The sequence below is a fragment of the Schistocerca serialis genome, chromosome 7 (assembly GCF_023864345.2).
Source record: "Schistocerca serialis cubense isolate TAMUIC-IGC-003099 chromosome 7, iqSchSeri2.2, whole genome shotgun sequence".
Lineage (NCBI taxonomy): Eukaryota > Metazoa > Arthropoda > Insecta > Orthoptera > Acrididae > Schistocerca > Schistocerca serialis.
In genome coordinates, this window is record NC_064644.1 from 602218829 (window position 1) to 602231329 (window position 12501).

General features: G+C 44.2%; 1 protein-coding gene across 1 annotated transcript in view; it reads right to left on the reverse strand.

The window, feature by feature from the left end:
* LOC126412246 (myrosinase 1-like) overlaps positions 1–12501 on the reverse strand; it is a 211186-nt gene that overhangs the window by 146092 nt on the left and 52593 nt on the right. Inside the window, exon 4 of the mRNA XM_050081742.1 lies at positions 45–179. Within this exon, the coding sequence (XP_049937699.1) occupies positions 45–179 (135 nt within the window). The remainder of the gene's footprint in view (positions 1–44; positions 180–12501) is intronic.

A 12501-nucleotide genomic window follows, 5' to 3' on the forward strand; every position in this document is an offset into this window, starting at 1 on the left:
TGTTCATTTTGTCTACACTGCGCTTACGTATTGACGTTTCTTACCAGTGGAGTGATGCCCTTCTCCAGCAAAGCATCGATGAGTCGGCTGTAGTGATTTATTCCCGCTTGGTTAATGGAGCTCAAGTCACCGGCAGGTAAAATCCTCGCCCACGATATGGAAAAGCGGTACACGTTACCCTGTTCAACAAATAAAGTATGTCCTGTTAACGAACACAGTATAAAGGTGCTCACATTCGGTAAGTCTAGTTAGGCAGTTCTGTGTGTAGAAGGGAATCTCCCTCAGAGATCTGCCGTCATTCAATTACCACAAAGATGGACAACTTGGTTTCAGTTTAATGATTCTAGTTCAGTTGTTCGCTCCTCTTCTTTTCATGTCACATACATCATAGTCTCAATAATCTAAACAGTAAACAACAGCATAATAACAAAACAATAACACACAGCAAGATTGAAAAATGTCAATGTATTTATTCATCTAATAGGACTGGTAAGTTGCTATGCAGTAGCGAAAGTTTTTTGTTAGCAGAATTTTAGCATAAGCAAAACAAGGGTAGTGGCCTGTAATCGAATTAAATCAGGCAAAGCTCAGGAGAAATGATACACTAAAAGTAATAGATAAATTTTGGTATTTGGGCAACAAAACACTGATGGCAGCCGAAGTAGGGAGGATATAAAATACAGATATAGCAAGAGAAGTATTTCTGAGGAAGAGAAAATTGTTAAGATCAAATACAAATTTAAGTGTCAGGAAGTTTTTCTGTAGGTTTCTGTCTGGAGTGTAGCCTTATATGGAAGCGGGACGTGGAAGATGGAGTCCAGAAAAGAAAGAAAAGAATCCTTTGAGGCTTGGTGCTACAGAAGACTGTTGTCGATTAGTTGGGCAGATCGCGTAACTAATGCCGAGGTACGGAAAATAATTGGAGAGAAAGGAAATTTATGGCATAATTTGACTGAAAGAAGGAATCGGTTGGAAAGACACATTCTGAGACATCAAGGAATTGTCAGTTTGTTATAGGAGGAAAGTGATGGGAGTAAAATTGCAGCGGGATACCAATAGACGAGTGCAGTGGGCATGTTGAAACGGATGTGGGTTGCAGCAGATCGCTGGAGATGGTAAGGCTTGTAGAGGATAGAGTAATGTGGACAGCTGCGGAAAACCAGTCTTTGGACCGAAAATCGCATCAACAACAATCTTGAGAATTTCAAAGAATATATTCCAGTCAGCTTTGTCAAAAGCTTCCTCTAAATCTGTAAATGCTATACGTAGACGTAGATTTTCGTTTCTTTAACTTGTCTACTAAGATAAATCGTAGGCTCATAATTGCCAATTGAAAGATATACCGTTGGAAAATTGTATGGTTCTTTTGAAAATAAAAACGTTGCAGGCCTGTGCGTAAGTTAAAATTCGTCAGCAGTTCCTATCTTCATTCACGTTGAAAATTTATTCTGCGGAACTCGGATGAATCTTTTTGAAACCTTTTGCGTTACCAACATTCGGTATATTTATTTTACTAAATTACTATACATAAATCTCATTCTAAGCGTGCGTCTGACAATGTTACCAGTAAAAAAAAATATTTTTTATCCAGCACCTTTAAATATTAAATCAGGAACACGTGCGTCCCGCAAAATACTCTGGCTTTCACAATGGAGACTGCAGGTAGTAAAGAGAATTCCTGTTCTACAGGAATTACGCTGGTCAGTCGTAAATTTAGCTAGTAAGTAGCTGTGGAGTGCCCTAGGGGAAATTTTATGACTGTTGCCTCGATTATGTACAGCGGGAGAAGTTCCAAGAAGATTAATGAAAAGTCGATCACAGGTAACTACTTCCAGAAAAGTTCTTTGTAATAGGAAGTGTAACGGAACTCAGTTGCAGTAAGCCCAGTAAACAGCAAAAGGGGACAGAATTTCATCTAAAACTTTCCACAGTCGTCTTCATCAAAATTGCTTCGTGATTCCATGGTGAGACCCCCATTAACAACACGACAACATATCGTCCCACGACAATGAAAGGAAGAACATTGCAGATGTGGGGACTACGGATGTAGCTTTGTTTTGTTCTCTGACAAGTTACGATTCAGTTCTGAGCCTGCCAAATGTCGTATTGATGTCTAGAGAGAGCACAAAACTCAAAAACATTCGTTCTAATTTGATCAGCAATGCTAATATCTTTATAGTGGTCTTGTGCATAGAAATCAGAACCACGGCAAGTTCGTTTTAGATAGCTAGTAGACATTTCAGAAAAATAGCAAGGTAGTCGCCTATTTACGAGAACTTCGAAAACAATAGTCATCTGTGATACTGTGACCATTACGTAATTTTATGCTCTATGGAACCCACGGCTGATTCGAGAACTCTTTTCCACACAAGTGGCGCCCCAACCCGTCCTCCCCCCCCCCCCCCCCCTTTTCCTTTTCCCTCACCTGTCAGTTTTCACTAATAATACTGTGGTACGCACCGTTTACATATCTTACACTTTGGCGCCACTTACGCCCCTCTCAGCTTGGCGTCCTAAGCGGCGGGTTGTGTCGCTTGCGCCTTAATCCGGCTCTGTTTGGAACCGCTGAAAGTTCATCTTTCCAATTTTTAAATCAGAAATAACAGAAAAAAACTTAGATGCAAAATGTTCTGATGTAATTGGTCTTCCCATACGAAGTAACATCAGACCGTTTACCAACTCATATTCTTTATTTATCTGCGGTATTCATATAAAACGTATGCCATATATCTCGACTTTCGAAAGGCGTTAGACTCAGTTCCGCACTGTCGCTTGCTACAAAAAGTGCGCGCTTACGGTCTATCCAATGACATATGCTGTTGGAAAGAAAGTTTTCTAACAGACAGGGAGCAGTATGTCGTCCTGAACGGGGTAACTTCAACAGAAACAAGAGTAACATCAGCTGTGCTCCAGGGAAGCATAATAGGCTTCGGCTTTTTAAGATTTACATAAACGATCTGGTTGATGGTATTGACAGCGGCCTTGGACTGTTTGCCGATGATGCTGTACTCTACAGGAAAGTAGTATCACACGAAAGTTGTGAACAAATCAATGAGAATTTGCAGAAAATAAGGGCGTGGTGTAATGACTGGCAGTTACTTCTCAATATTAGTGTTATCTACTGCGTATAACAAGGCGAAAATCCCCATTAATGTATCAGTACGAAGTAAATGATCAGTCTTTGGAAGCGGTAACGTCAGTCAAGTATCTGGGTGTGACTATTCGAAATGATCTCAAATGGAATGATCAGATTACACAACTAACGGGTAAGCCGAACTCTAAATTGCGGTTTATTGATAGAATCCTGAAGCGATGCAGTCCTTCAACAAAGGAAATAGCTTACAATACGTTAGTTCGTCCAGTCTTATTGTTCGTCTGTATGGGACCCTTACCAATTGGGTCTGATTCAAGAGATTGAGAAGGTCCAAAGAAGAGCGCCAAGATTCGTGACTGGTACATTTAGACATCGCGAGAGCGTTACAAATCTCATAGAAAGTTTGAAGTGGGACACACTTGCAGATAGACGACGCGCTAAACAGAAGGGGCTGCTCTCTAAATTCCGAAACCCAATCTTCACCGAGGATGTAGAGCATATATTAATACCACCAACTTTCAAATCGTGTAATGATCATCATTCAAAGAGAAGGGAAATAAGAGCTCGTACTGAGGCGTTCAGCGCGCGATCCGCGAGTGGAACGGAGGGGGGAAATATGACTTTAGCGCGAATTGTGCCCTCCGCCACACACCGCTTGGTGGCTAGCGGAGTATATATGTAGATGTAGATGTAATTAACGTCAGGACTGCAAATTACAGTAAATGTTGAGAATGATGCTGCAAATCAAGCGATAAAGAGAAGCTAAAATTTATACGACTCTAGTGATGACTATTGACAGCAGTCATACAGCTTCTCTGATAGTCTTGACTTCTTATAAACCGCATATTCGTTGCGTTTCATATCTGCAAGTTTCATGTGCAAGGAGCAGTTTTCTAACAACCACAAAGCAAAATGAGCCTTTTATTGATCAACTTGGCAGCAGTGCACACTTTAAATAAAGTGAAATAGCCAACGACATTGATAGATGGACACGTACATAAGGTACTTTGTGTACGACTCTTCCTCGCCCAGCCTCCCCTCCCCTCCCGTTTCCCTCAACCCTCCACCCCCATTTCTGCTCCAGTCGCTAATGGTTGACGTGAAGAGCGACTGTTAGACCACGGCGTGATGCAGAACGCCCCTCTCTGCAGCGTCTGCCACTGCAGTCGGCTGAACACATGTGTGACGCTTTCGCGCTCACTAAATGAAACTGTAACGAAACGCGCTATTTTTCTTTGGATCGTCTCTATTTTCTCTATCAGTCCTATTTGGCATGCATCCCAGACTAACAGGTAATATTCAAGTATTGGGCGAAAAGGCTTTTGTAAGCTACCTCGTAGGTCTCCAGGTTTGTGACTGTGTTTGACGAACCTTCTTGTAAACGCGGATGACCTGATCTTTTCTCTAATCACCAGGAACCTTCGTTCCTCCAGCGACCCGGGGTACGCTCCTGCCTGAAGAGGGGCAAGTTCTTACACATACACTCCTGGAAATGGAAAAAAGAACACATTGACACCGGTGTGTCAGACCCACCATACTTGCTCCGGACACTGCGAGAGGGCTGTACAAGCAATGATCACACGCACGGCACAGCGGACACACCAGGAACCGCGGTGTTGGCCGTCGAATGGCGCTAGCTGCGCAGCATTTGTGCACCGCCACCGTCAGTGTCAGCCAGTTTGCCGTGGCATACGGAGCTCCATCGCAGTCTTTAACACTGGTAGCATGCCGCGACAGCGTGGACGTGAACCGTATGTGCAGTTGACGGACTTTGAGCGAGGGCGTATAGTGGGCATGCGGGAGGCCGGGTGGACGTACCGCCGAATTGCTCAACACGTGGGGCGTGAGGTCTCCACAGCACATCGATGTTGTCGCCAGGGGTCGGCGGAAGGTGCACGTGCCCGTCGACCTGGGACCGGACCGCAGCGACGCACGGATGCACGCCAAGACCGTAGGATCCTACGCAGTGCCGTAGGGGACCGCACCGCCACTTCCCAGCAAATTAGGGACACTGTTGCTCCTGGGGTATCGGCGAGGACCATTCGCAACCGTCTCCATGAAGCTGGGCTACGGTCCCGCACACCGTTAGGCCTTCTTCCGCTCACGCCCCAACATCGTGCAGCCCGCCTCCAGTGGTGTCGCGACAGGCGTGAATGGAGGGACGAATGGAGACGTGTCGTCTTCAGCGATGAGAGTCGCTTCTGCCTTGGTGCCAATGATGGTCGTATGCGTGTTTGGCGCCGTGCAGGTGAGCGCCACAATCAGGACTGCATACGACCGAGGCACACAGTGCCAACACCCGGCTTCATGGTGTGGGGAGCGATCTCCTACACTGGCCGTACACCACTGGTGATCGTCGAGGGGACACTGAATAGTGCACGGTACATACAAACCGTCATCGAACCCATCGTTCTACCATTCCTAGACCGGCAAGGGAACTTGCTGTTCCAACAGGACAATGCACGTCCGCATGTATCCCGTGCCACCCAACGTGCTCTAGAAGGTGTAAGTCAACTACCCTGGCCAGCAAGATCTCCGGATCTGTCCCCCATTGAGCATGTTTGGGACTGGATGAAGCGTCGTCTCACGCGGTCTGCACGTCCAGCACGAACGCTGGTCCAACTGAGGCGCCAGGTGGAAATGGCATGGCAAGCCGTTCCACAGGACTACATCCAGCATCTCTACGATCGTCTCCATGGGAGAATAGCAGCCTGCATTGCTGCGAAATGTGGATATACACTGTACTAGTGCCGACATTGTGCATGCTCTGTTGCCTGTGTCTATGTGCCTGTGGTTCTGTCAGTGTGATCATGTGATGTATCTGACCCCAGGAATGTGTCAATAAAGTTTCCCCTTCCTGGGACAATGAATTCACGGTGTTCTTATTTCAATTTCCAGGAGTGTATTCTATGCAGAATCACAGGGGCCTTTCCTCGGCTGAGTGGTTTCGTATGCTTTTCTGTCCCGTGATCGCTTCTTTGGATATCTCCCGTTTCAAGGAGGAACCACAGCACGATCTTCCTAGGTGAAAAAGGTTTAGAAAAAGGAGTTCAGTATTTCATTCTTCTCTCTATCATCCTCCAGTTCGACACCGTTATCGTCTCAGAGTGTCTGGGCAAATACCTTTGATACGTTTCCTCATTTAACTAAAACGTCTTAGGATTATCTGTCATGTTGGTAGAAAGAATTTTACTTTCTAATTTGTTCTCTGCTTCATGCATGGCTCTCCTTAAGCTAATTTTGGCTTCGTTTAGTATTTGTCTGTCTGTGAAGCTTTCGCTACGTTTAAATTTGCAGTGAAACAGTCTCTGCTTGCGGAGTAGTTTTCTAACAGGGCTTTCTGTCCACGGCTGTTCTTTCTCATCCTTCACAATTTCCCTCGGTATGTACCTGTCTAAGACGTGTTGTACAAGGGGCGCTTAGAAAGTTTCCGTTGCAGGATATTGCTTGCAACGTAGCGCGACTGCGATCCGATGTGCGTGCGATAAAGGGGAAACGGGAACTATGGTGACGTTATTACCAAATACGTCCAAGCAGGACGTTATTCGTTTCTCAGCTGCTGAGGGACAAACACCGGTACACATCCATTGGACAATGAAGAGTGTGTGTGGGCCATCCCGTCTGTCGAAAACTTGCTGCTGCCGCTGCTTCGTGATACCGCACGTCCTCATATCGCAAATGTAACGCCGAAGTTATGCCATGTCAAGTGCCCTGTCGTGATCTCTCCCCCAGATATTGTCACGCCTTCGGTCCCTTACAAAAAGCCTTGAAGGGTCGACGATTCCACTCGGACAAGGATGTGCACCAGACATTTACAGACTTCTCCAGGTAGCAGGATACACTGTTTTACCAAAGGGGTATCTTCAGCCTGGAGCGTCGGCAGTACGATTACCTCAGTGCTCACGGCGAGTTTACCTGACTGTCATACCAATTCTGGACTGTACACCTTTATAAATGAAAATATTTTGATCGCCCTTTACGGAGTATTCGTGAACTTTGTCCATTAATGTTCCATAATTTGGGTACTCGAGATGAATTTTTCACTTTACTCTTGCCAACCAGAAATATCTTCCTACCTTTCCTTACATTCCAATTTAAAGCCGTATTCAGTATGCTGTAAACAGGGAGCATAGCCAGGAGACCTAATATATTATTGTCACGAGTCGGTTCTCTGATTAGAAGCTCACGCGATTCCCTGTGCCTACTAACCGCCTTAATAACTTGAGTCTCCCAGTCTATTGCTGGTAAATTGATATCTCCACCTATTGCTATAACATGAGCAGGAAACACTTATCCTCACCGAAATTATTTCGCATTCGGAATCACTAGATATTATCGCATTTATATATATATATATCAGCACGCCTCCACCGCCGGCATTCAACATATATTTGTGATATGTATATTCCAATAAAAATTTAGAATTTCACTGCAAGTAACATCTGGCTTCAGATAAGTTTCTCTCCCTGGCATGGTAGGACCTTGATTATCCGGCATTGTCGGGAATCTGTCAATGTCAGATTATCAAATACGCCGCTTTATCAGTGGCACTTTTTAAAAGCTGGCTTAAAGACAGGGATACAGGCACAACCTATAGTTTTAATTTACAAAAACAAATAATTATTATTTATTAAACACAACATGAGAGATTAAAGCATAAACTTGTATTACGTTTCTGTAAAAACAATAGTGAATTATGATTACCTGATATTGTCAGCAGGAAAGCGATCTGTAAATTCTAAAAATGTAATCTTCTTACTAGAGAAATCTGTATATGTATTTATTGCGATACTCGCAAATAAAAGTTCTCTAGTAGGAAGATTACATTCTTCAAAATTTAATTAATAGTCGATTACTGTACTGTTCTATTAAATCAAGTTAATGCTCAATATTATTTGACATTATCAAACCAAGAGACAGGAAAAGTTATATATATATATATATATATATATATATATATATATATATATATATATATATATATATACACTCCTGGAAATTGAAATAAGAACACCGTGAATTCATTGTCCCAGGAAGGGGAAACTTTATTGACACATTCCTGGGGTCAGATACATCACATGATCACACTGACAGAACCACAGGCACATAGACACAGGCAACAGAGCATGCACAATGTCGGCACTAGTACAGTGTATATCCACCTTTCGCAGCAATGCAGGCTGCTATTCTCCCATGGAGACGATCGTAGAGATGCTGGATGTAGTCCTGTGGAACGGCTTGCCATGCCATTTCCACCTGGCGCCTCAGTTGGACCAGCGTTCGTGCTGGACGTGCAGACCGCGTGAGACGACGCTTCATCCAGTCCCAAACATGCTCAATGGGGGACAGATCCGGAGATCTTGCTGGCCAGGGTAGTTGACTTACACCTTCTAGAGCACGTTGGGTGGCACGGGATACATGCGGACGTGCATTGTCCTGTTGGAACAGCAAGTTCCCTTGCCGGTCTAGGAATGGTAGAACGATGGGTTCGATGACGGTTTGGATGTACCGTGCACTATTCATTGTCCCCTCGACGATCACCAGTGGTGGACGGCCAGTGTAGGAGATCGCTCCCCACACCATGATGCCGGGTGTTGGCACTGTGTGCCTCGGTCGTATGCAGTCCTGATTGTGGCGCTCACCTGCACGGCGCCAAACACGCATACGACCATCATTGGCACCAAGGCAGAAGCGACTCTCATCGCTGAAGACGACACGTCTCCATTCGTCCCTCCATTCACGCCTGTCGCGACACCACTGGAGGCGGGCTGCACGATGTTGGGGCGTGAGCGGAAGACGGCCTAACGGTGTGCGGGACCGTAGCCCAGCTTCATGGAGACGGTTGCGAATGGTCCTCGCTGATACCCCAGGAGCAACAGTGTCCCTAATTTGCTGGGAAGTGGCGGTGCGGTCCCCTACGGCACTGCGTAGGATCCTACGGTCTTGGCGTGCATCCGTGCGTCGCTGCGGTCCGGTCCCAGGTCGACGGGCACGTGCACCTTCCGCCGACCACTGGCGACAACATCGATGTACTGTGGAGACCTCACGCCCCACGTGTTGAGCAATTCGGCGGTACGTCCACCCGGCCTCCCGCATGCCCACTATACGCCCTCGCTCAAAGTCCGTCAACTGCACCTACGGTTCACGTCCACGCTGTCGCGGCATGTTACCAGTGTTAAAGACTGCGATGGAGCTCCGTATGCCATGGCAAACTGGCTGACACTGACGGCGGCGGTGCAGAAATGCCGCGCAGCTAGCGCCATTCGACGGCCAACACCGCGGTTCCTATGTGTCCGCTGTGCCGTGCGTGTGATCATTGCTTGTACAGCCCTCTCGCAGTGTCCGGAGCAAGTATGGTGGGTCTGACACACCGGTGTCAATGTGTTCTTTTTTCCATTTCCAGGAGTGTATATATATATATATATATATATATATATATATATATATATATATATATATATATATATATATATATAAAATTTTTGAATGACAGTTACAAAATAAAATTAAGTCCATTGCTTTTAAAAAATCAGGAACAAGCTAATTAAAAAATGTTATCAAGAATTTGGTACAATTTAATTGGAACCACTCTCGTTAGGGATAGCAGGGATATATGACGTTGTCGAGAGCGTCGAATATGGCGGACTGGTATTTACCACTGATCGTTTAGCTGAAATTGTCTGCTGACGGCTTTGTAACATTACAAAAATGCTAACTTGTTTCTTGGTTTCAAATCTTTTTTGACAAGAAGTGTTATATGTGATATGAACATTCATGACTTCAGAAACGTTGTAGTGTTGGCTACCCTTAGCGAATTTCACAAAAGTGTTTAAGACTCCTGAAGCCTCAGCCCAAGGCATTTCTCCTTCGTCGCTCTCAGTTCCTGGGGCCTCTCGCTGTTTTAAAACTCTTTGTAATAACACATCGTGAGTCAACTCTTCTTTGATAGGTAAATTTCTGTCAATTCCCATCCCTGCACCAACTTCTTCTGCTGAAAACGCACATAGTTCAATACTGGAACGACTGAAACTGAAGCATGCGGATCCCAGTAGTGGCGTGGTTCACTTACTGACTAGCCACGGCCTATGGGTCTCAGCCAGAGCGCTACATGAGGACATACGAGTCTCCTGAATACGTGACATTACATTGCAGCACCGTCACACACGTAACACCTATAGACGATGACATGAAAGAAATGGCGTGCTTTAGACAACAGTGGTGAAATGTTTCAAAAACACTGTCTATAGACAACAAAATACGTAGGAATATCTCGAACAGACGTACAACAAATAGACAACACGATCCTTGGGACACAAACTCAGACATAGACACAGATATTGACGTAGAAAAAGACACAGAGGAAGAAACAAATACAACAACAATATGAGACAAAGGTAAACTCGTGACGTAAGGAGCATAACACCTAAAATAGATAAGAAGACATAGCACGGGACTGGTCCATGTATCTAAACTACTTTTTAAATATGATAACTAAACAATGAAAAGGAAAATGACTAATGAAAACAATTGAACAATCATTACATGTAAGTAATACGCCACACGGGGAGACGAGGCTCGAAGCATAAGTTATGATGCTGCCCTCTCACCCATGACATTGACTAAGGCAAACGGCATCATACAAACAAACATAACAGCACATTTATAACACGTACAACTAAGTGTACGTATATAAGGGGCAGTCAAATGAAAACCACACACCTGCCACAATGGGACTATTGGAGGACTACATTCAAAAATAATCAACACACGCGTTAAAACATTTATGTCAGTAGAAGACGAGATGATCAATTCAGGTACACTGTCAATCGGATGAAGGCTACACGTCAGCGATGTGGTTGAGAAACACTGCCACGTCCTCCGTACAACACAGATCTTTCATGGCGTGATTTTCACATCTTTGGCGACCTGAAGAAAGACATACATGGACGTCGGTTTCATTCGGACGAAGAAGTGCACCAGTGGGTACGGCTGTGGATCCGTCCGGCCGCGCTCTAGGATACGGGAATTGATTGTCTCGCCTCCCACTGTGATGAATATCTTGACGCGTGTGTTGATTACTTTTGAATGGAACCAATCCATGTCGGGTTTCCGGTTTTCATTTGACTGCTCCTCATAGCAACACAAATATGAACTACATAACAACTTAAAACATGTAGTAAGTAGTATTAGTTGTTAGCCTGTAGAAACAAGAACACACAGGATCACTCTTGCTGTATTTCACTTAGTAAGATAAGAAAACATAATTTTGCATGCCACTTCCTATGAGACAGGTTCGATGTTTCTGCCGAGGCCCTTCGACTTAGAACAGCAACAAGGCGAACCGTAATTAATATTTAATATTTCGTTTTAACAGGAAAAGAAGATCTGCAGATCGTATCTTTCTATCATTTTCCCCTAAATTACTAACACCTGTTATTTTGATTTGATCCATTATAAATGGTTCTAAAAGCCTGCGACTGTGAAAGCAATAGGTTTGTTTGTAAATAACTAATCTGCCACCAGTCACGAAGTTCTTTATTTTATTTTTCGCACGACGCGGTTTCGGGAAATGATTCCCATTTTGAAGTGCGTTTGTTATGTTTGTTATGTCATTCCTACGTGATGTTGTCGATGTGTAAGATTCTGCTTCATTTCGTTGACTTTACTGCAATATATAAGAAAACTCGCGAATTTTTAGTTGGTTGTCGATCTTTTTGTGAAGTTAGTGGCGAAATTTATAAGAATTTGTAGTTACAGTTTAGTGTGTGTGAGACTCCGCACAAATGGACCATAAAGAAACTGTAAGTACAAATTCTTCTAAATTTCGCCACTAACTTCACAAAAAGATCGGTAACGAACTAAAAAATCGCGTGTTTCCTTATATATTGCAGTAAAGTCAACGAAATGAAGCAGAATCTCCCTCATCGACAACATCACATAGGGATGACATAACAAACACAAAACACGCACTTGAAAATGGGAATCATTTCCCGAAACGCGTCGTGCGAAAAATAAAATAAGAAAATCGTGACTGGTAGCAGATGAGTTACTTACAAACAAATCTATCTATTATTTTACATCCTCCATTTCCTTCAACTAATTTAATTTTCCTTGTTACCCACTGTTACTACCCACTTATTTACTGATCAAAACAATTTTTACTAGTGACGTGGAACAATGTTTCATTATACACAAAAGTGTAATTGGTGCGACCTGCTTTTACAATATTACGCAGCATGTGTTTAAATACGCAACGTATGAAATGGAATGAATCTCGGGCATGACCTCGCCAGCAAACGGACAGACTGGGCGCTGGCCTTCCTCCTTGCGGTACCCGCTTTTTCTGTAAGGGGCTCCATGATCCGTCTAAAGTTGGAGCACACAGTGACAAGGAATTCCACGCTGTG